The sequence below is a fragment of the Otolemur garnettii genome, unplaced genomic scaffold (genome assembly GCF_000181295.1).
Source record: "Otolemur garnettii isolate 467f Iridium unplaced genomic scaffold, OtoGar3 scaffold00260, whole genome shotgun sequence".
NCBI lineage: Eukaryota > Metazoa > Chordata > Mammalia > Primates > Galagidae > Otolemur > Otolemur garnettii.
Window position 1 is genome coordinate 1,083,489 of NW_003852655.1, and position 22,111 is coordinate 1,105,599.

The 22,111-nt window shown below is 56.9% G+C and overlaps 1 protein-coding gene across 2 annotated transcripts; it reads right to left on the bottom strand.

Moving 5' to 3' along the window:
- Positions 1-870: 870 nt before the first annotated feature.
- On the bottom strand, positions 871-20,018 carry EPS8L2 (EPS8 like 2). Of its 2 annotated transcripts, XM_012813324.2 has the most exons (21): positions 19,914-20,018; positions 17,114-17,184; positions 16,969-17,024; positions 16,081-16,145; positions 8,161-8,322; positions 7,501-7,650; positions 7,210-7,289; positions 6,972-7,111; positions 6,823-6,893; positions 6,601-6,727; positions 6,349-6,437; positions 6,178-6,252; positions 5,798-5,946; positions 5,559-5,691; positions 5,175-5,290; positions 3,392-3,497; positions 2,498-2,617; positions 2,282-2,354; positions 2,006-2,186; positions 1,792-1,924; positions 871-1,712 (listed from the first exon to the last, which is right to left on the bottom strand). In XM_012813324.2, exons 2-21 carry the CDS (start codon positions 17,155-17,157, stop codon positions 1,632-1,634), a joined length of 2,151 nt encoding a protein of 716 aa, XP_012668778.1. In that variant the 5' UTR covers positions 17,158-17,184; positions 19,914-20,018; the 3' UTR covers positions 871-1,631. The 2 variants fall into 2 exon arrangements, with proteins under 2 accessions (XP_012668778.1, XP_023364338.1); XM_023508570.1 differs by lacking the exon at positions 19,914-20,018 and having other exon boundaries at positions 8,161-8,360; positions 16,081-17,024; positions 17,114-17,175.
- Positions 20,019-22,111: the final 2,093 nt, after the last annotated feature.

Here is a 22,111-nt window from a genome sequence, read left to right on the forward strand (position 1 = left end):
GCACCAAGGTTCCTCCCAGAGTGTGAGGCTCAGGTGTGCGCCCAGGGGGGCACCCAACAGGTGGTCAAATGACTCTCACAGTGAGGGCACAGGGTGGCCACTGATGCAATCCATTGACACTCACTGGGGTCCCCCATGCCCTGTGCCTTCCTTTTGTTGAATACCATCTTGGCCTTGCCCCCTGACGTGGCTCCCTCCTGGACCTGCCCTGAGGTCTAGCTGAGCTCCATTCCACTCACTTGGGTAAGTGCCCAGTGAAAGCCAGTCTTGGGAGACAAGCTTTGAGACTTCTGGACATTTGGCCCTGGAGGGCCACAGGGAGAGGAGTGGGCAGGGCCTCTGCCCTGTGCCCACAGAATGCTCCAGGCCCTCTTGGATGGATGTGCAGGAAGATGCCTTCTGGGCACTCCTTGGGCCTCGGGGGGTGAGTGGCTTTCCTTGTAATGTCCACGTCCAGCCTGGCCATGGCCTACCCTCTGCCCCATACCTCTTAGAAAAGGCACAGTTGGACCAGGCACGGTGGCTCATGTCTGGAATCCCAGGACTTTGGGAGACTGAGAGGGTGGATTGCCTGAGCTCACGAGTTCAAGACCAGCCTGAGTAAGAGCGAGACCCCATTTCTAAAAATAGCCTGGTGTTGTGGTGGGTACCTATAATCCCAGCTACACAGGAGGCTGAGGCAAGAGGGTCTCTTGAGCCCAAGAGTTAGAGGTTTCTGTGAGCTATGATGCCATGATGCCAGGGCACTCTACCAAAGGCAACAAAGTGAGACTCTGTCTCAAAAAAAAAAAAAAAAAAGAAAGAAAAGGCACAGTTTCTGCGGGCTCCAGGACCCACCCCCACCCCCAGGAGAAAGAATTACACAGCTGCTCAGAGACTGAATTGGTTTAATGTCCCAGCCTTGGAGCCCTGGCCACCTCTCGCCTATCAGTCCAGAGCTTCAAGACATCCAGCCCCCCCACAATCAGTGCAGTGCTCAGTTGGCCTGGGACTTGGTCAGAGAAAGTACCTATTGTGGGTTCTGTGGGACTGGGAGGCAGGGGGTGTTGGAAGCCAGCACTGTGTCCAGGGCATGTTCTGTCCTTGACAGGGTGAGGAATATCACATGTGTCCAGCCCAGCGTGGCCCCCTGGGCCCCCTGTCCCGGAGCCCCTCCCAGGGCACCCTTGGGGAGCAGCCCAATGGGTGGGTGTGCTGGGTACATTTGGAGGCCAGGTTAACAACTGGCCAGAATGGCGCTTTGGCCCACCCTGGGGCAGGGAGATGCAATTGAGTACAGGTGAAGATGTGGAGGCAGGTGAAGACAGGGGACATCACAGGGGTGACCAGAGGATGAGGCCCCACCCCTTCTGGGGAGTCTTGTGGCCTCAAGGCAGGCAGATCAGGGGCTGGCACCATGGGTCACAGGTTTGGCTGAGGTCGGCCTTGGTGTGAGCTGGGGCAGTGAGCCTGAGGACAGGCCATGTGCCTCCAGCCAGGTGGGGGGGGGGCACCCAGCACCACACCCAATCAGTGTCCTTGGTACAAAATACATACACGTACAAAAATAATACTCCATGCATCGAGGGGCCACAGCGGGGGGGGGGGGCGGGCTCCCCTCCTGCAGGTGTGGTAGCCCGGTGCAGCCAGGTCTAGCTGTCCTCCACCCTCCTCTGGTTCTTGGAATGAAACTTGCTCATGAGTTCTTCCAGCTCGGACCCGCTTTGCTGCTTCTAGGGAGGCCAGAGGGGGCAGCCTCAGCCTAGGGGCCCCTCCTCCCGGGACCTCAGCCACAGGGGGGCCTCCTCTCACCTCCAGAACTGCCTTCTGCACAGTGAGCTGGCTGTACACGCGGACGCCCTCCTCCCCGCACACCTTCCGCAGCTCGTCCTTGTTGAGCGAGAAGAGCTGAGGCCCGGTCAGGACGCCCAGGTTCTCCACGATCCTGCGGGGAGCGGAGTGAGGGAGCTGTAGGGTGGCCCCGATGTCCCCTGCGCGCCACTCCCCGCCTGGGCCAGCCGCTCACCGCGGGCTGAAGGCCTTGGCTTCCAGCCAGGCGCGGACCTCGCTGGGGCCGGACTCGTAGGACAGCGGCAGGTGCACGGGCGGCGGCCGCTCCACGCGGAAGTGCCGCTGCGGCTGCGCCTTGACTTGGCTGATCTTCTTGACCAGCTCGTCGTTGACCTCATCCATGTACTGGATCAGCTCTGGGGGCGGCGCGCGGCTCAGGACCGCAGCTGCCGCCGCCCCTCGCCCGCCCCGACTGGGGTTCCCCTCCCGCCCCGCCGGACCAGCCTCTCACCGTCCTTGTTCCCAGCGAAGGTTGCGGGCAGCTTGTGGGTCGGGCTGGCGGGGCCCCAGTATTTCGAACCGGCCTGCGGGGCGGGGGCTGTCAGCTTCCGCTCCTCACCCTCCTAGGACCACAGCCCATGCCCCGCCCCACTCCTTCCTCCTGGGAGTTGGGCTTGCCGGGCTTCTCCCCGCCCAGGCCCCCCGCGCCAGAACAATGCAGTCCCACCTGCTCGAAGGGGGCGCCGGCGTCCTCGGGTCGCGCCTCGGCCAGCATGTTGCAGGGCACGTAGCCTGCCTGGCCGCTGCGGCTGCGTAGCTTCCACCACTGTCGCCCGTCCTCCAGCACCTGCAGGGCGGCCGCGTTAGGCCCAGGACCTTGGCCCTCCCTGCCTCAGCGGGTCCTGGAGTAGGGGCCTCATAACCTGGTTGTGGACGTAGGACCCCCCACCCCCCGCGTCTGTGCCACTTTGGTCCCCCAGTGGGTGGCCTGGATTCAGCTTGGCACAAAGCAGCCTGTGCTGTGCTCCTGGGGGAGGGTGTGAATGACAAGTCTGCTGGGTTCCACTGAGGGGTCCCCCACTTGATGCAGGCACTGCCCACCACCGAGCCTAGCCCTGCACAGGGCTCCCTAAATGCCCTGGGGATCCCTAAGACAGGGAGATCCTCAGCAAGTCTGCTGGGGGCAGGGAAGGCCTTTGGGTCCTGATAGAAGCCTGGGGTGAAGACCCTGCAGACAGGGGCCCACAGCTAGGCCATGTTGTGATGTCACAGGGCCTGGCCCCAGTTGCTTGCTCCTCTGTCCCCTGGCAGCTCCTCCCTCAGGACCCCAGCTGCTGCCGCCCCTCACCCACACTGCTGCCCCTCACCCACACCGACAGGTTCCCCTCCTGCCCCTTAGGACCAGCTTCTCACCAATCCTCCCCCCAGCAGTGCCCCCCTCCCCTGGGCAGTCCTCTCCCTTAGGCAGTACTCTCCTCTGGGCAGCCCCTCTCTCCCCTGGGCAGCCCTCTCTCCCCTGGGCAGCCCCCTCCCCTGGGCAGCGCCTCCTCCCCTGGGGAGCCCCTCTCTCCCCTAGGCAGTGCCTCCTCCCCTGGGGAGCCCCTCGCTGCTACCTTCTCACCTCTAGGACCTCATCCTTGAGCACCGACAGCTCATTGGCATTGCGGGCTGTGAAGTCGTAGAGGACTCTGACATACTTGGCCATGGCTGGTGTTGGCTGGTAGCCTCTGCAAGGAATGGCAGAAACTGAGGTCCAGGGCTGGGCTGGGGTCTCCTGGACCTGGCAGGAGCTGGGGGCAGCAGCTTCCCAGGTGCAGCTCTGTCTCCGTTCCACTCTCCAGGTCTCAACAGAGAGAGGCTGTGGTTCCTCAGCCAGAAATGGAAACTGTGACAGCCCCAGAGCGGAGCCCTGTGTGGAGGTGGGGTGAGCAGCGGTGCGTGGGACAAAGAGCCATGGTGAGGCTGGCAGTCCAGGCACCCTCAGGGGTCTCCAGCCTGGTTCCCAGGCATGGGCTTGGGTCATGGCCTTCCTATGCTGACCAGTGAAGGCCAGGACAACTTCAGAGCCACAGCTCCTCTGGACCTCACGTGGCCCTGCAGAGGCACAATGCCCAGCTCTGGATGGGGGTCCTGGCTTTAGCACAGAGCAGGGTTGTCCCTTTTGGTCAGTCTGATCCTGGCCATCAGGGCAGCTTCCTGTCCAGGTGCACAGGAAAGGTGAGGGGGCAGGGGCTATCAGGACTGGGCCAAGGTGGATGGAACAGGGGCTGGAAATCAAAGGGAGAAATGTTGGCCAAGTACGGTGGCTCACCCCTATAATCCCAGAAATCTGGGAGGCTGAGGCGGGAGGATTGCCTAAGCTCACAGGTTTGACACCAACCTGAGCTAGAGCAAGACCTCTTTTCTAAAAATAGCCTGGCGTTGTGGTGGGCGCCTATAGTCCCAGCTACTCGGGATGCTGAGGCAAGAGAATAAGCCCAGGAGTTGAAGGTTGCTGTGATATGTGATGACATGGCACTCTACCAAGGGTGACAAAGTGAGACTCTGTCTCAAAAAAAAAAAAAAAAGTTGGCTGGTGAGGTGGCTCACACCTGTAATCCTAGCACTTGGGTGACCCACGTGGTGGATTACCTGAGCTCATGGGTTCAAGACCAGCCTGAGCCAGAGCGAGACACCATCTCTAAAAAATAGCTGGGCATTGTGGTGGGTGCCTGTAGTCCCAGCTACTTGGGAGGCTGAGGGAAGAGAATCACTTGAGCCCAGGAGTTTGAGGTTGCTGTGAGCTATGATGCCACAGCACTCTACCGAGGACAACAAAATAAGAATTTGTCTCAAAAAAAAAAAAAATGGTGTGTGGTCCTCAGCTTGGGACTGTGAGTACCAGGTGACAACATGGGGGAAGTGGGGGCAATGCTTGTTTACACTTGTTTAAAATAAGGATTTCTGGCCCTTCATCCTCTGAAACGGAATCCTGGAGTCTGGTAGGGTAACTGAGCTGCCCAGGCAGGGACAGTAAGGAGGTGGGAGGCAAGGAAAAACAGGGCTCTCCTGGTGCCAGGTGCGCTTGTCCTCTCTGCTTTTCTGGTTCTACCACAGGCTGGGCCAACATCAGTCCCAACAGCCTCAAGGGATGACAGTGTTTGCTGAAACCATTCAAGTTCAGTGGTTTATCAAGTTTCTAGCCTTTATTCTAAAACATGAACATGGAGATGTGAAAAGAGCTGATGTATCAGGGTAGTAAATTTACATGTGACTTTTGAAATTTTCTCTATAAAGTTAAAATGAAAGCTCAGTTCTAATTTGAACCACTTGAATGAGGCACTTGCCACCACCTGGTGGCAGCATACCTACATCAGAGACTGCATTTTGAGGAGTGTCATGCTCCTTCACTTTGGGGAGCCTACCTGTGAGCATGTGGGGTGCTGACTGGTGGTAGAGTGTCCCCCAGGGGTGTAGGCTCTACAGAGTGGCTCTGCTTCTGGGAGTTTCGTAAGGATAGTCGTCGGCTTGCTGGAGTGGGCTGTGAGGAAGTGGGCAGGCAGGCTTAGTGTCAGGTGGGGATTGGGAAGAAGGCCAGGGCCAGGCTGGGTCCCAGGACAAAAGAGTATAGGACGGGGTCCTCATTAAACCTGCCATGCCACTGACAGAACCTACCACCCTCCAGGGACCATGGGCTGTCACCCTGGCAGAGGGGCTGCCTGAGTTGCAGCTGCTGGGGAGGGGGATACAGGTGGCATGAGTTGGTGAGCTCTGGTGGAGGGTGGGAACTGGGTTGCTGGTACACTGACCTCAACGTCGGGGGCAGGCACCAGCCCCTCCACCTCCCAGGGAGCTTCCTGCAGCACATCCAGGGGTGGCTCCCAGCCACTGTGGAACTTGGGCACGTAGAGGGGCACCTGCGGCTCCCGAGGCCACTCAGAGCTGGGGTGAGAGGTCCTGGGTGTCAGCCCTGCCCCCACCGTACCTAGTCCCCCAGAACCCCCATCCTGCACACACACCACCCCCAGCGTCACTCGCCCTGCCGCACCGGGGCCGAGTCCAGGTGTCCCCCAGTGACTTCCACAGAGACATCTCCTTGGGGACCAGGTGGCCTCGCAGGAAGCCCACAGCATCTCGGGAAAGCAGGGGGCTGGAGACTGAGCGTGCAATGTCTGGGCCACCGCAGGTGTTAATGATCTGGAGCACAGGGGGTTTCAGCAGGGGGCTGAGTCCTGTGAGCCCCTCTGTTCACCCCCATCAACTCCACAGGCAGGGCCTTAGGAGGGACTCTGACTCCCAGGGGATGGAGGCACAGCCCAAGCTGGGTTGCCCAAGGTAAGCACCTGCTTCTCTCACCCTGAGCTGGGGGAGCCACTCCCAGGGCCTTGGCTGCCCACCCCCAGCCCCTGCTGTCCTAGCCCCAGGTACCAGGTCCAGAGGCCCGAAGAGGAAGTGCACGAGCTCAGCTGCACTGGGGTTCTGGATGTGTTTCTGCAGCTTTGCCTGTGGGAGGGACCAAGGGAGCAGGTGATGGTGGGGGCGGCTGGGCAGCTACCCTGGGCCCAGCACAGTTGGGTTGGGCAGGGCGGGGCTGCTCACCAGCAGGTTGATGGCCAGCTTGATTTTCTGGAAACAGTCCACAAACTCACCCTCAGAGGGGGGCCGTGCCCGCAGGGTGAGGACGCCCTCTGGCATGGAGGTAGAGGCAGCATGAGCCTAAAGGCCCTTCCCCTGTCTCCACCTGTTGTCCTGTCTGACAACCCCCATCCATGACCGGGCTCCTCCCCACCAGAGGCTCCTTCCACTCACTCCGCCCACACCGTCCTCCCATCCTCCACCTGCCCAGTGCACCTGCTGGCCCCTTCCTGCCCTTCTTCTTGCCCTTCTTCCGCTGGTTCAGCTGCTTGAAAGCTTCTGCTGCCTTCTGAAGCCGGGCCACGAACCACTCAATGTCGTCCAGGGCACAATTGAGGATTTGCTGGGATGAGAGGGGGTCACTGGTCAGCCTTAGACATCCCCCCACCCCCGCGGGGATAGCACACCCCAGTTAGAGGACAGCGTTGGGGCACACACCGTCTCTTTCTCTATCTTCTGAGCCAGCACAGCCCTCGGCTCCTCATCCAGCGACTCCTGGCGGTAGTGGCCTGAGGGAGACAGGGTGCTGCTCACCTGTGGCGCCCTGCATGGGGCCCCTGTGTGGTGTCCCCGGATCCCCTGCCTACTTGGCTCACTGAGTGGCACCGGTGCTGCTGGGCCGACGCGGTTCTTGGCTGAATCTCCACGGCGCTGGATGGGGACAGGGGCTGGGCCCTGGGTAGGGGGCAGGATGGACTGCCGCTGCCGGATCTTCTCTTGGTGACCCCTGCAGGGTGAGGGCTGCTCAGCCTGGCCACCTGACCCTCCTACCCACCTGGCGCCCATGTCCCTTCCCCTTCCCTCCTTTCCCCCTACCAGCCCTACTTCAGAGTCTGCGGCCGCATCTTCTTGCCCAGACGACAGTCAGCCAACGCACTCTCGATGTCCTCGTGTACCAGTTCTGCCTGGGGGTGCTGGGGTATCAGGCAGACTCGGGGCAGGGTGGGCAGGGCCCCTCACCCCCACCTGTGACCCCTGGCCTCCACCTTGACCTGTCACCTCCACTTCATGGGCCCCCACTTCAGCCCCTCACCCCACCTGTGTGCCCCTCACTCCAACTTGTACGCCCCTCACCCCAACTTGTACGCCCCTCACCCCCACCTGTGTGCCCCTCACCTCCACCTCGTCGCAGTGGAAGAAGTGGACATCAGGCTTGCTTTGCTCTGAGTCCTGGCACACGAGCAGCAGCACGGAGGGGTATCGAAGCTGGTTCAGTACTGTTTGGCTGTGCTGCACTGTGGGCAGGGGGAAGTTCTCTAGCTCCTCCTAGGGAAGGGAGGTCAGGACACGTCATGCAGCTGACAATCACCGTGGGCCCTGGACTCAATGTGGGCTGGAGCCACATGCACGGGATGGATCATAGAGGTAGCTCCCAGAAATGGACACACAGCCATGGTTGTGGATGTGACTTGTGGCCCAGCATGTGGCGTTCTCACCAGACACAGATGTGCACATTACTCACAGGCACAAAAAAGGGCCAAAAGTGAGACGGGCCTATGGCTCCAGTGAGGAATGGCCAATGCACCTGGAGCAGACTTCTCAGATAGCCAGGGACAGGTCCCACAGACAAGGACATGGCCCTGGACACTCCTGAGCCACAAGTGGGTGGGCCTCACAGGTGTGCCGTGGAGCCAGTCCCAGCCTCCTCTTCTCTCCCTGTCCACTTCCCTGGGCCAGAATGATGGGCAATGAAGCTCCAACAGAGGCCCCCAGCCACAGGGCTGGCCACAGTGGCCCAGCAGGCACTGCACCAGCCACCCACGCCATGGGGAGCACCTGAGACTCAATGTCCAACAGCCGCAGGGACTGGTCATTCACTTGCAGCAACATCTCCTGGGTCCAGATTTTCTCCTTGGAGCTCAGCTGCACCAGCTTCCGGATGGCATCATCCACAGACACAATGGCCTCACTTTTGTCCATGATGAAGGTGGCCAAGTGCTGGGGGTAGGCAGGTGGTCACTGCTGGGCAGAGCCCTCTGGGTGCCCAAGTTCAAGGGGTCATAGCCCAGGGGGCCTGAGGGTCACAGCCTGCCCTAGGGGGTGTAAAGGGTACGGCCTGGGGGCCTGAGGGTCACAGCTGGCCCTGGGGGTATGAGTGGTACAGCCTGGGGGCCTGAGGGTCACAGCCTGTCCTGGGGAGTGTGAGGGGTACAGCCTGGGGGCCGGAAGGTCACAGGTGGCCCTGGAGGTATGAGAGCCGTAGCCTGGGGGCCTGATGGTCACAGCCAGCCCTGGAGGGTGTGAGGGTCACAGCTAGCCCTGTTGGGCTCTAAGGGGATACATTCCCACCTTGGGTGGGGGAGTTCCCATTCTGCCTTGGAGGACATTTGTAGGAGTCATGGTTGTGCCCTGATAAACCCCTCAGAAAAATTTCCAGGCCGGATGCAGTGGCTCACACCTGTAATCCTAACATTCTGGGACACCCAGGCCAGAGGATTGCTTGAGCTCAGGAATTCAAGATCAGCCTGAGCAAGAGCGACATCCTGTCTCTATTAAAAATAGAAAAATTAGCTGGTGTGACAGGTGCCTATAGTCCTAGCTACTCGGGAGGCTGAGACAGGATCACTTGAACCCAGGAGTTTGAGGTTGCTATGAGCTATGACGCCATAGCATGCCAGCCTGGGTGAGACTGTATCTCAGAAAAACGAAACCAAACCAAAACAAAACAAAACCAAAACACCTTTCAAAAAAAATTCCAAATTGCTTTTAGCCCTGGGCCTGCTGCCTGCCTACCCTGCTCAGCTCAGGCTCCCGCCCTGTGCACTCACTGCCCTGTCTCCTGCTCATCCTCTTCCCTCTCAGGAATCCTCTTCCTGGCCACCTGGCTACATCACCTGTCACCACATCCCTGACCTGCCCAACTTTCCTCTTATCTCATCCAGCATCCTGTTGCACTGCCTGAGGCCAGGGTTCTGGTCACCCAGGACAGTGTCTGGTATGCAGCGGGTTACAGCCGGTGGTTGCAGAGGAGAGCATGCAGGCCTCCTCACCGCCCCAGATATCTGCCCAGACATGCACTGAGTGAAGCCCTGCAGTGAACAGCACTGGACAGCTGGATGAACACTAACGTAAACTCCAGGACAGGCAAAGATTTCAGTGCAAAACACCTGACAAGGGAGAGCTAGAAGAAAAGATTGGACGATCACTGGTAATCTCAGCAAGGCCTTCTCAGCAAGGGTGCTTTTCTATGCAAGAAAGAAAATCCAGATGCTGAAAAGTAAAGATCAGTGAATTTTGAGATAAAAATAATTGAAATTTCGGCATGGGAAAAAAATGCCATATACAAAGAAAAAAAACCCACACCTGGGCTTGGTGCCTATAGCACAGTGATTACACTGTCAGCTACATACACTGAGGCTGGTGGGTTAGAACCCAGGCCCAGGCCTGCTAAACAGTAATGACAACCGCAACAAAAAAATAGCTGGGCATTGTGGCTGGTGGCTGTAGTCCCAGCTACTTGGGAGGCTAAGACAAGAGAATCGCTTAAGCCCAAGAGTTTTATTTATTTATTTTTTTTGAGACAGAGCCTCAAGCTATCCCCCTGGGTAGAGTGCCATGGCATCACAGCTCACAGCAACCTCCAACTCCTGGGCTCAAGCGAGTCTCCTGCCTCCGCCTCCCAAGTAGCTGGGACCACAGGCGCCCGCCACAACGCCCAGCTATTTTTTGGTTGCAGCCGTCATTGTTGTTTGGCGGGTCCGGGCTGGGGATTTGAACCCGCCACCTTAGGTGTACATGGCTGGCGCCTTAGCCGGTTGAGCTATAGGCGCCGAGCCAAGCCCAAGAGTTTGAGGGTTCTGTAAGCTGTGATGCCACAGCACGCTACCCAGAGTGATGTAGAGAGACTCTGTTTCAAACAAACAAACAAAAAAACCCACACTGAAAAAACTGAAAGTGGGAAAAACAGAGGTAAGAGATATTAAATTTTTTTCTTTCTTTTTTTTTTTTGAGACAGAGTCTTACTTTGTTGCCCTTGGTAGAGTGCCATGATGTCATAACTCACAGCAACCTCAAAGTCTTGGGTTCAAGTGATTCTCTTGTCTCAGCCTCCCAAGTAGCTGGGATTACAGGTACCCACCACAATACCCAGCTATTTTAAGAGACAGAGTCTCACTTTTGCTCAGGCTGGTCTCAAACCTGGGAGCTCAGGCAATTCACCTGTGTTGGCCTCCTAGATATTAATTTGCTTAATACAGAAAAAGACCAATATATATTATAATGACAGCTGTTTGTTAAAAGTTCTATTTTCTTAATGTGATAATTAAAAATACCAGCTGGTGGGCGGCACCTGTGGCTCAGTGAGGAGGGCGCTGGCCCCATATACCAAGGGTGGCTGGCGTGAACCTGGCCCTGGCCAAACTGCAACAACAACAACAACAACAAAATGCCCAGGCATTGTGGCGGGTACCTGTAGTCCCAGCTACTTGGGAGGCTGAGTCAAGAGAATGGCCTAAGCCCAAGAGCTGGAGGTTGCTGGGAGCTGTGACGTCACAGGACTCTATAGAAGTCAACAAAGTAAGACTCTGTCTCTTAAGAAAAAAAATTACCAGCTGGGCGCACTCCTGTAATCTGGCTCACTCCTGTAATCCCTGTACTCTGGGAGGCTGAGGAGGGAGGATAGCTTGAGTGCAGGAGTTCAAGATCAACCTGAACAAGAGCAAGACCCTGTCTAAATTGAAAAATTAGCTGGGCATTGTGGTGAGCACCTGCAGTCTCAGCTACATGGGAAGCTGAGGCAAGAGAATCACTTGGGCCCAAGAGTTTGAGGTTGCTGTGAGCTGTGACACCATGGCACTCTACCGAGGGCTAGGGTGATAAAGGCAGACTCCATCTCAAAAAAAAAAAAAAAAAAGAAGATACCAAGAATAAATGAATGAATACATAAATAAGCAAAAAAAGATTAACACCTCATTAAAATTAAACAGAAAGTCTACAGAAAAGTAAACAGAAGTAACTTTAATATGGAAAAGTGTATGTAACTGAATTGAATAAAAGAACTGCCAGTTGATCCTTATTTGTATAGTGGTGAGTAAAGGAAAAAGAAGAATTGCAAATTGAAACTCTACTATTTTAGGAAATGAATTTTTTTTTACCTGTTCTACTGACCAATACACAAACTCCTGTGGGCTACACTTTCAGAGTTAAGAGATGGAGAAACGGGCATTATCTCATCTGGCACCCTCTCACCCAGGCAGCCTCTCTTGGGAGTAGCTAGGAACACCTGTCGCCACACACATACCTTCCCTCCCACTGGAAGGGCAGGACCCTCTCCGTGCATGTGGGGGACATGGCCCAGGCTGCTCAGGGCAGAAGGGTTTGTGACAATACGACGGGCCCGGCCTCCAAGCCCGTCAACAGACTGGAGGATAGCGGATATGTGGAGGAACGTAGGACAGGTTGTGCAGCTGCTGATCTGTGTGTGTGAGGCACAGTAAAACCTGAACCACACACTGTTAGTGAAGCACAGCCAGCCACACAAGACCATGGTGCTGGGCCACAAAACAAGCTTTGCTAAACAGAGTATGAGAGTACGTTTTCTGACCCTAATGGAATTAAAGTATAAATCAATAATAAAAGATAACTAGGCTTGGCGCCTGTGGCTCAAGCGGCTAAGGTGCCAGCCACATACACCTAAGGTGGCGGGTTTGAATCCCCAGCCCGGGCCCGCCAAACAACAATGATGGCTGCAACCAAAAAATAGCTGGGCGTTGTGGCGGGCGCCTGTGGTCCCAGCTACTTGGGAGGCAGAGGCAGGAGACTCGCTTGAGCCCAGGAGTTGGAGGTTGCTGTGAGCTGTGATGCCATGGCGCTCTACCCAGGGGGATAGCTTGAGGCTCTGTCTCAAAAAAAAAAACAACAACAAAAAAACAAAACAGTAGGGCGGCACCTGTGCCTCAAAGGAATAGGGCGCTGGCCCCATATACCAGAGGTGGTGGTTTCAAACCCAGCCCTGGCCAAAAAAAAAAAAAAAAAAAAATCAGTAAGCCCCAACAATTAAAAAAAAAAATCAGTCAGTATGACTCACAAAATTAACAGCAATGAATAAACCTCAGTAGATTCAGAAAAAGCACTTGACAAAATTCAGTACCTTTTGAGATAAAAACCTTGCAGCAAGGTGGCACCTGTGGCTCAAGGAGTAGGGCGCCGGCCCCATATACTGGGGGTGGTGGGTTCCAACCCAGCCCTGGGCTAAAACTGCAAAACTCCCCCCAAAACAAAAAAACCTTCAGCAAAGAGTGGGCGGGAACTTCCTTGATCTTGTAAAGAACATCTAGGAGACACGCAGCCCACAGACTACTGAATATTTCAAGATTGGACACAAGCAGGGGATATCCATTCTCCTTACTGTCAGTCAGCTTTGTACTTGTGGTCCTAGCTAGGGCAGTAAGGCTAGAAAATAAGTGTAAAAGTAAGAAATAAAGAACTGTCTGCATTCTCAGACATTACGTTTAGATATGTAGAAAATCCAATCTGTCTAAGTTAGTACTATCAATAAGGTCTTTGGGCACTTGACCACCATACAAAAATTCAATTGTTTTTGCTAGCAACAGACAATTGGAAAATGAAATTTAAAAAACAATAAAATAATGCAATTTACAACAGCATAAAAAGCACATATTTAAGGAATAAAGTAAAAGAAGATAGTGATACTTCTATAATGAAAACCACAAAATCTGTTGAAAAAAATTAAAGAAGACCTAGTAACCAGAGAGATACCACCTTCATGGATGGGAAGGCTCGCTATTTTTAGGATGTTAACGCTCCTTAAACTGATTCACAGGTTTGACTCAATGCCAATCACAATTCTAGCAGGAGCTAGAGGTGGTAAGCGTGCACCTATAATCCCAGCACTTTTGGAGGCTGAGGCAGGAGAATCCATTGAGGTCAGGAGTTCAAGATTATCTTGAGCAACAAAGTGAGACTCTGTCTTTATGAAATACAGAAAAATTAGCTGGACACAGTGGCACACACCTGTAGTCCCAGCTACTTGGGAGGCAGAGGCAGGAGGACTACTTGAGCCCATAAATTTGGGGTTGCAGTGGGTTGTGTTGATGCCACTGCACTTCAGCCTGGACAGCAAGCAATACTCTGTCTCAAAAAAAAAAAAAAAAAAAAAAATCTCAAAACAGGCTCGGCGCCTGTAGCACAGTGGTTACAGTACAAGCTACATACACTGAAGGTGGCAGGTTCGAACCCACTCGGGCCAGCTAAAACAACAATGGCAACTGCCACAAAAAAATAGCCAGGCATTGTGGTGGGCGCCTGTAGTCCCAGCTACAAGAGAATCACTTCATCCCAAGAGTTTGAAATTGCTATGAGCTGCGATGCCATAGCACTCTACTAAGAGCAACATAGTGAGACTCTATCTCAAAAAAAAAAAAAAATCCTCAAACAAACAAAAGAAACAGGAAGAAATCTCCAGAGCCTTGGTCAGGCAATAACATTTTAGGAGACCAAAACCCATAAAAGAATAATAATAAAAAAAAAAGTGGGGAGCGGCGCCTGTGGCTCAAAAGAGTAGGGTGCCTGCCCTATATGCTTGAGGTGGTGGGTTCAAACCTGACCCCGGTCAAAAAAAAAAAGTAGGTAAGATTGGATATCGTTTATACATTTCTGCTTGTCAAAAGATAGTCATCAAATAGGTGTGGGGGCTCACACTTGTAATCCCAGCACTCTGAGAGGCCAGGCCAAGGAGGGTGGATTTCTTGAGCTCAGGAGTTCAAGATCAGCCTGAGCAAGAGTGACACATTCTCTACTAAAAATAGAAAACTAGTCAGGTGGAAGGCATCTGTAGTCCCAGCTACTTGACGGGTAGAGGCGGGAGGAGGCAGGAGGATCACTTGAGCCCAGGAGTTTGAGTTTGCTGTGAGTTATGACATCACAGCACTCTACCCAGCATACAGAGTGAGACTCTGTCTCAGAAAAAAAAAAGTTACGGAGGTGACGTGACCAGCTACAGACTGAGAGAATATACTGCCAACTCACACACCCAGCTCTCCCCATCAGTGAGGACCACAGCCCTATGGGTGTGCAGGGAGACAGGCCTTACTGGACACAGTCCTGGAGAGGGGCTGTGTGCCCTGCACGACTGAGGGGCCTTATTCCATGTGATGTCTTTTTAAAATAGGCTGAAGAAGCAGAAGAACAAGGAGCTGTACGATTTTATTTACGGGATATACTTCAAAAGACAAAACTGTGATGATGGAAGACAGATATCATTGCTGGAGGTTGTTGGGCTGGGGACCTGTACCCACAAAAGGACTCACAAAGGAGTATGGGGTGATGAGGCTAACTGTGGGGTGGGAGAGCTGATCGCCCCACACATCAACTTTGTTATCTGATAATCCAGACAGAAGTAAACAAGCGGGCTCCAGTGGTCCCCCTGATAAGGGTGGGGTGACCTTGCCCTCGCTTGGCTGGAGGGACGTCTCCCAGATTCTCATCCTCTGTCTGGGCCTCAGTTTCCTCCTCTGGGAGGGGCAGGAAGGCCCCACCCTCTCCTTTACCCTTGTTGGTCATTGGGCAGCAGGAAAAGCTCCCCTGGCCATGGGCCTTTCACAATAGCCAAGCCAGCTTGGACCAAAGTCCAAGGGCTAGGAGGTCCGAGGCGGCTCCTCTCCAAGGAGGGCAAAGTCCCAACCTGAGCAAGGCTCCAGATCTGCTTGGAAAAAAGGGGCCAAAGCTGACCCATCCACCCTCCATGCCCTGCCCTTGGACACAGCTGGTAGCAGTCACTACTGCCCAGGCTGGCCAGGAGAGCCTTGGTCACAAAACACAGCCCAATTCAAAAGCCTTAGGGAGTCCGTGTGTTCTCAGGACCTATTCTATAGACAGAGAAACTAGGGCTCAAAGAACAGCGCCTTGCTCACCTTTGCAGTATGCACCCTGGGTGAAGTGGGAGAAGTGATTGGGACCAGAAGCACAGCAGGCTACAGTGGGCCTGGCAGTGACAGGCGGCCTCCCCACTCAGGGCCTACATTACAGGCTCCCCTTGCCTCCCCCTTTCTCATCCTGTGGGAAGCCAGCCAGCTCCCAGGACAGGACGGTCTTGTTTCTTTTTATTTAAGAGACAGGCTGTCCTTCACCCCTGCTGCCCAGGACTCCTGGGTTCCAGTGATCCTCCCACCTTGGCCTCCAGAGTAGCTGGGACCATAGGCGCCACCCTGGCTGGCCTGGAAGGTCATTTTAAAAACCTATTACTGAGTTCTACGTGGAAATTAAAACTGACCTAGAGGAAACCTTCCCAAGCTGGCAGCTGGTCCACTGAGGGCAGGTGACCAAGTCCAGCTTCTCACAATTTGCCCTCCAAGGCCCCCTGTGCAGTGCTCAACAAAGGGCGTCTTTGTTTCACCTGTTTTCTAATCCAGTTCCCTGTTTTGGGGCCAGTATGACAATTTCCTTCCCACTAGCCCTTCCCATCATAGCTGTGTGGCCGTGGGCACTGGGATGTACCCCCAGCACGCCCTAGGCAGGACTCCCTATAGCCCCCAGACCTGAGCTCCCAGGATTAGAAGGGGCTATCCCCAACCCCTGTGCCAGGATAGGCATGGGGCCAGTCCCAGGCTCTGGCTCCCTTCTGGCCCCTATGGATTAGAACCTGGACTCAACACTCTCCCCAGGGTCAGTGCTCTAGGATTTTGGAGCAGGGAGGACAGGGCTGTGGTGTAAAGGGGGTGCCCCTGGGGTGGGCCTCACCTGGACATGGTACTGGGAGGTCTCGTTCATGATGACATTGGAGTTGGAATACTTCTTCCTCTGCTCTGAACGGGAGGTGCCAGTCAATCACCCCCAGAGGATGGGACCCACGAGGTGGGGCCACAGGGAAGAGCCAGGGGTAAAACTTGGTGAGGCCCCTCCTGGGCACAGTGAGAGTCTACAGGAAGCCCTTTCCCTCTGCCCAGGATGGCTCCCTGGGCAAAGGACCCAAGCTCAGAGAGGGCCAGGGGTTTGCTTAGGTGATGAGGCAGCCTGTGACAGGGATGTCCATCCCAGAGGGTTGGGGGCCAGAGGCTTCCACCTTCCAAAGGGAGGGCCCTGGGCCAGAGTGTCTTCCCACCCCATGAACTGCCAGCTAAAATCTCCCCAGCCCTCACAAGGCTTCTTCTTTCCAGTCCGGGTGCCCAAAGCACCAATGAGGGGAGTGGTCCAGGCTGGGGGCAGTCCTAGGAGGAGTGTCAGGGAGTACAGAACTGGGTGGAGGGGCTGGCCAGGCTCTTCTCTCCTGGAGCAGACACCTGGCAGCTGGGTTAGCCTGAGCCCCCGCCCCCCTCTGCGATCAGGTTGCTGCAAGGAGGGTGATGAATCAATATTAATGCTCCCTGAATTATTAGTAAAGGCGTCTCCCCTTACCAGTGTGGGGGAGGGGACGCAGTGGCCAGGAGTTTGGGGAAGGACCTATGAAGCTGTAGGTGGATGTGGGCCCAGAGATCTCCTCTGGGCACCCAGGGCTGCCTGGGTCTCCCACCAGCCGAGCTACCCGGTCAGGGCTTGGCACGGCCTTGGGAATGGGGGTGCTGTTCTTCCCCGCCAAAGCGGTGGGCCCTCTCCCCTGTTGTATCCAGCCTGTCTGCAAACCTCACTCACCAAACAGGTCCTTGGGGCTCATCTTGGCCACACCGTCTGACCGGCCCAGGCTGCCACTGTGGAGGAGTGCTGGTGAGGGTGGAGCTCATGCCACACCTCTCCCTAGGGACTGCTAGAGGGGTGAGGGGTGGGCAGGGGGACTCACTTGGCAGCACCCGGGCAGCAGCTTACAGACCCCAACTGGCTCATGGTGTCCTTGGTGGTGGCAGTCAGCACCTGGGTGGACACAGGTGGTGAGCTGACACTTCTTCCAGGCCTTGCCTGTGGCCTGGCTACTCCCAGGGCAGGGCTTGGGCCTCCTCCCTTTGCCCCAGATCGAGGGGCCAGAGCCTGACTGGCCTGGCCTGGGGAGAGGTTCCCCAGGAAGCTGAGGCCCCTGTCCTGTGCCCCATGTCCAGCTGGCAGTCCCTGCAGTCCCATCTTGCCCCCAACCCTTGGCCTTCTACCGGGCACCTCCCGAGGCTGTCTGAGGGCATCTGAAGAGGGGTTTGGGGGAGAAAGAGCATGTTCAAAGGCTCAAAGGTGGTGGTACAGGAGGATGACAGGAGAGCTAAGGCTTAGGCCCAGGATGGCACCAGGTCCAGGGGAGCCTAGCCTCCAGCCCACCCTAAAGCCCACCCTGCAAAGGGCTCTGGCACAGGCGTGTGGGTACGCCTCCCTGCATGTCAGCTCTGTCCAGCCCCAGCAAAGAGGCTGGCCCCTGGCTCCCTCCCAGCCCAGGAGGCCGAGTCAGGAAGAGGCTATGTGGGCAGGCATCCTGGGTCTCCAGAGGGCAGTTTGGGGGGCAGTGTCTCCTGACCCCAAGGGAGGGTTTGGCCAGGTGGCCCAGAGAAGGAGCTCAGCCTCCTCCCCGCTGCGTCCCCTGCCCCTTGCCCCTTAAGCCTTCTGCCCTGCACCCAGCCTCAGAATTGTGGACCAGAGCCCCGCGTCCCATCGGGGTGGGCTGAGGGAAGTATGGAGAGTGTGAGTATGGGTCAGAGGCAGGCTGGAGCTTGGCCCAGAGGCACTAGCACTGGTATGACCACCTCCTTGGCAGACCCTGGATGACCACCATCTCATAAGGCCTCTCCAGGGGCAGAGTCCCAGAGCCTGTCTCTGGGTCCAACCCTGACCTCTCCCCAACTGCATTTTGGGAAACTAAGACTTGGCTGCTGGAGCAGCCCCCATGTCCCTAGACAGGCATCCTTGGCTGTCCTTCAGTGGCTCTGTGGCCAGCTCCCACGGGAGGGCACTGGGGTCCAGATCCATACCATCTACCTCCTGCCAGGCATGGTCAGAGGCCATCCCCCTGTGGCTTCAGAGTCTGGGTCTGCCAGGGGTATTGGGCTGAGGAAGCACCTCTGGAGGTGTGGAGGTCCAGGGGCCCAGGGGGCATTCCTTGGCTTGGCTGTTGCTGCCTGCCCCTTCGAATGCCACCAAGGGTCCTGGCTCGCCAGCAAGGACTTGGCCAGATTCCTCTGTCCATCTCTCCGTGGAGAATGTCCGGAATGTTTGTGACCCCACTGAGTGAGCCTGAGTGTTTGCTAATGGGATTCCAGGCGGGCCCAACAGAGGGCACAAGCATGTGTGTCCAGCGCACGCGCACCTGGACCTGTGGGCACACGCAGACACGCGCAGGCTGTGACATGCAACCCCTCCCCTTGGGGACCTCTAGGAGCTGGGAATGCCTGGGCTTTCAGCTCACCCGGGGAGTGGGTGCTGGCACCTGGGAAGGGGCCACCTCCAGGCCTGTAGGGGCCTCAGCGGATAGGGGGCTTCTTCAGCTGACTGGGCAGAAAGCCATGTGAGCCAGTGGGTGGGGCTAGGCCCTGGGGACCCTGGGGCCCAGGCTGCACTTTGGTTTACTGTGGCCATTTTCCGAGTGTGAGGGGAGGCCCACGCAGGTGCCCGGTCAGTCAGGCCCAGGAGGGGTGGCCCCAGCAGGGCAGGAAGGGCCAAGTTCAAGTTCCAGCTGCATGCCATAAGTGACCTTGGGGGGAGCTGAGTCACTGGGACTCCTGGCTGCCCTCATTGGAGCTGGGTAGGGCCCCTGAACAGGGACCCCCCTCAGGCCCTGGGTGTGACCTGGTCTGGCTGTTATGGTTGAGGGTGGGAGGAACCTGGGAAACTGTGGGTGGGGAGGATGGCATACTGCGGGAGGCGGGGGCAGGCAGAGAAGACCAGGAGGAGCACCGGGCCCACAGGGCCCGGGTAGGGAGCAGAGCCCCGTCTCCCTGCACACAGGGGTGGCGGGGCGGTTAGAGAAGCTCGAGGAGACCTGCCTTCAGGGACACCCCCATGCAAAGGGGTTGCCCCAGGCCAGCCTGGCCCAGGGACCAGAAAACTGAGGGGCTGTGGGCTGGATGCCCCCACACCTGGCCCTGCCGCTCCACCCTCAGCCTCCCCTCCCTCTGAAACTCCCACGCCCCAGCCTTGACCTGGAGACCAACCCCAGTCGGGTTCTTCCCTGGGGATGGATTTCCTCCTACCTGAACACCCAGGAAGTGCCTCCTGACAGCTGACTACAGGGTCAGCTTGCCTTGCTCACCTCCAGGGTCAGGCTCTCAAGGAGGGCCCAGCCCACCTGCAGGAGCCAGGGAATCCTCCTGTCACCTCCATTCTGGGATGGAGGGATTCTCCCCACTGAGCCTGAAGGCTGGGAGGAGGCAGACTGGGGTTGGGTGAGTCACACACTGGCTTGAAAACACCCCCTCACACGGCCACCCCCAGGACCAACGAGGCAGGCCAGGCCGGGGCCAGACGGCCTTTGAGCCACGAGCCCTGGGAAGGCCATAGGCTGGCTCAGCCTCCTCCCCGCTGCGTCCCCTGCCCCTTGTCCCTTAAGCCTTCTACCCTGCACCCAGCCTCAGAATTGTGGACCAGAGCCCCGCGTCCTATCGCCACCGGGTAAACTGAACCCCGGGCGGGCGAGCTCCTCGCGTCCGCTCCTCGGCCGCGGCGCTCACCTGTCCTCGGCGGCCTGCGCCCCGTGCCACGGCCCGTCCCCTCGGCGGTCGTCCGCGGCCGTCTGTGTGCCTCAGCCGCGGCGCCTAGTCTCCCGCAGGCGGGAGGGACGCGCGGGAACTAGCTGCCCAGCGGGGGCCGGGCCAGGATGGCCGGGGCGGGGCAGGGCGAGAAGGAACCTGAGCGGCAGGTTGCACAGTCACTCGAGAGTGGGGCGGAGGGGGCAGAGAGGGCGGGGGCAGGCACGACCCAGGCGCCCCGCCCCTGCGGGCCCGGGCCCACTTCGCCCCACCCTGCCTTCACCAGGGCTCCACCCTCCCAGTGTTCCCTACAGTCTCCAATTCTCACTTGGTGGGCCCTTCGCAGGTCCCATCCCTAGGACTCAGACACCTGAGCCTGGCAGAAGGCCTCCCCTGCTGCCTCCCAGCAGCCGCTGGGGTCTGGGCCTGCCCTCCTGCTGGGGCAGCTCCAGGATGGCTAAGCCTCCCCCCTGCCTGGTGTCCTCTAAGCCTCAGGTGCTGGTCTCTGAAGTGGCTTCAGTCTGTGAGTGGTACTGGCCACCAGAAACCCATGAAACTGAGCTCCCTCCTGCACCATCTTGGGGCTCCTAGAATCTCTTTGTTCAGCCCAGCACACCCCGAGGCGTGAGGGTGTCTGGTGGGAGGGTGGGGACACCTGTGGCCCAGGCTGTCCTTTCATGCCCTTTTAGGACACTCTTGTTGCAGCATCCCCTGGTCAGGCCCAGACTCCAACCTCCACCTGTGGAAGGGCAACTGGTCTGGTCTCCTTTTCCTGCCTGGCTCCTAGGACAGCCTTGCCCTCCCCCTTGTGGTGACCACTCAGAACCAACGTGCAGCAGATATGGCAATACTATTGCCTGGTGGGCAGAGGAGTCCTGGGCCCTGGCCGTGTTGGGGCACCCCAGGTGCTCACAGAGACCAAATGGCCCTGGCTATTGTTCCTGGGGTGGGGACAGTGGAAACCGGTGCTGCACATAGGCAAGGTCCCAGGCTGTGGTCCCAGCAGGGCAGGGCTGAATGTTTGCCTGGGTTGGCACACAGCACTTCCTGGGGCACCACTCCAGAGGGCTGCCTTCCCTGAACTCTGGAGGAGCACAGCAGGTGAGCCTGGTAGTGGCAGGAAGTGGCCTGCACCTCCAGATGGTGCCTGCCTGAGCCTGGACAAGGCCTGGCTTCCTGGTTTGCAGCCATCGGGGCTGATCTCACAGAACTGCTGTGAGCCTGCTCCGTGCAGAGCTCTGTTGCACATTGTGCACTAGGACAGGAGGTACGCACACCTGGGCCCTCAGCCTTCCTGAAGGTGGAGCTGCGGATGGCAGAGTGGGAGACACACATGGCAGGGAGCGGTTGGGGGCATCTGTGACCCTGAAATCCACCTTGCCAGTCATGTCTTGAGTGTGGAGCCTGTCCTCCAGGAAGCATATAGTCACAGATGGCCACTGGGTCTACTCCAAGCCACCTGTCCCTTATAAACAAGCGACCATGGCCTCTGCAGCCAGTGAGATTGGGGGTGTCAAGGGCAAGCAGCCCAGACCCATAAACCCCAAAGGCAACAAACCTCCTCCAGCTGGCAAAGGCCTGTCCTGCCTATAGGATCAGAGAACTTAGTCCTTCCTGTCCTCTGAGAGTCTGGGCAGTGAGTACCCAGGGCTAAAGGAACACTGGTGCCGAAAGTAGCATGTGGGGCCAAATGGGCATAGGTGGTAGGAAAGCAGGCCCTTGAGGTCACCCTGTTGTTCACTGTGGTGTCTGGGGGCCACAGGCCAAGTCAAAGGCAGTCAGCCCAGAAACAGTCCTGTGCTCCCAGTGCTCATCAAAGACTGGCTGGGATGGCTGTCAAGGGTGCAGCTTCTGTAGCCACCCCTGGCAGAGGTGGGCTCCAGTAGAGGCCTGGGATGGCCTGGCAGCCTTCTGCCCAAAGGAGGACAGTGAGGCCCAGATCAGGCTTGAGCAGCCAGTGGTGTGGGGTGTGCTTTTCTATATTGAGGGACAACCCTGTGGGAAGCAGCTGGCTGTAATTAGGAGAAATTCAAAGAGGTACAAACATTTCTTTATTTCCAAACATGGTGATGAAACAATATCTAGACATTTGGACATAATGTTATTCCAAACAAAAAATGAACAAAAACAAATGAAGGGAAACTACTATAAAGTAACACTTTACTTTTTTTTTTTTTTTT